We start from the raw sequence: 1,224 nt of genomic DNA on the forward strand, positions 1-1,224 counted from the left end.
GCCTTGCATCCCCGCAGCTGGTGTCCCCGCGTCCCCGGCGACGTCCCCGGCGACGTCCCCGCAGCGCCGCTCACCGGTCGTGGTCGGCGCTGCGGAAGCGGGGCAGCATCTGCCGGAAGCTGCTGGTGCGGTCGAGCTTGGGCTGGCTCTTGGTGCGCTTGATGGAGCTCTTGAGGCGGCGGCTCAGGAAGCCTTGCTGGGGGCACAGCGGTGCCTCAGCCCCCCTGCGGCGCCGGCGGGGCGCCGGCGAGGCCGCCTGGGGCGTGCACGGGCGGCCGCGGGTGCAAAACTGCATGCACCGAGTGGCCCCGGGTGCAAAACCGCATGCACGGAGTGGCCACGGGTGCAAAACTGCATGCACCGAGCAGCTGCGGGTGCAAAACTGCATGCACATGCGGCCACGGGTGCAAAACTGCATGCACGGAATGGCTGCGGGTGCAAAACTGCATGCACATGCGGCCATGGGTGCAAAACTGCATGCACCAAGTGGCCACGGGTGCAAAACTGCATGCACATGTGGCCACGGGTGCAAAACCGCATGCACGGAGTGGCTGCGGGTGCAAAACCACATGCACATGCAGCCGCGGGTGCAAAACCGCATGCACGGAGTGGCCACGGGTGCAAAATTGCATGCACGGAGCGGCCACGGGTGCAAAACTGCATGCACGGAGTGGCCACGGGTGCAAAACCACATGCACGGAGTGGCCACGGGTGCAAAACTTCATGCACCGAGTGGCCACGGGTGCAAAACTGCATGCACATGCGGCCATGGCTGCAAAACTGCATGCACCGAGTGGCCGTGGCTGCACACGTGCGCACCACGTTGCTGCGTGTGCATGCACGCGCGGGGGTGCGGTGCTGTCGTGCACACGTGTGCATGCACACGGGGTTGGGGTGTGCATGCACGCACGGGCGGGGGTGCAAGACCGCGTGCACCGAGCGGCCGCGGCTGCACACACGTGCGCCATGTTGCTGGGCGAGCACGCACACGCGTGTGCGCCTGATGGGTGGCAGGGGCGGGCAGCATGTAGGCGCGGGTGCAGGCAGGTGCAGGCAGGCGYGGGCAGGTGCGTGCCCACATGTGTACACGTGTGTGCGGGCCCCCTGAGGGCCAGGAGGAGGGCGCGGGGTGTGGCAGGGGTGGGCAGTGTGCAGGCAGGGGTGCAGGCAGGTGCAGGCAGGGGTGCAGGCAGGGGCAGGCAGGGGCAGGAACATGTGTGTGCG

At 67.9% G+C, this 1,224-nt stretch overlaps 1 protein-coding gene across 1 annotated transcript in view; it reads right to left on the minus strand.

Moving 5' to 3' along the window:
- The window catches only part of SYNGAP1 (synaptic Ras GTPase activating protein 1), a gene marked incomplete at its 3' end in the record, with an annotated part of 15,760 nt that extends 15,636 nt beyond the window's left edge, over positions 1 to 124 (minus strand). The window contains exon 1 of the mRNA XM_026059905.1: positions 75 to 124. Within this exon, the coding sequence (XP_025915690.1) occupies positions 75 to 109 (35 nt within the window). The remainder of the gene's footprint in view (positions 1 to 74) is intronic.
- Between the last annotated feature and the right edge of the window lie 1,100 nt (positions 125 to 1,224).

This window comes from Apteryx rowi, unplaced genomic scaffold, assembly GCF_003343035.1.
Source record: "Apteryx rowi isolate R43461 unplaced genomic scaffold, aptRow1 scaffold_1613, whole genome shotgun sequence".
Lineage (NCBI taxonomy): Eukaryota > Metazoa > Chordata > Aves > Apterygiformes > Apterygidae > Apteryx > Apteryx rowi.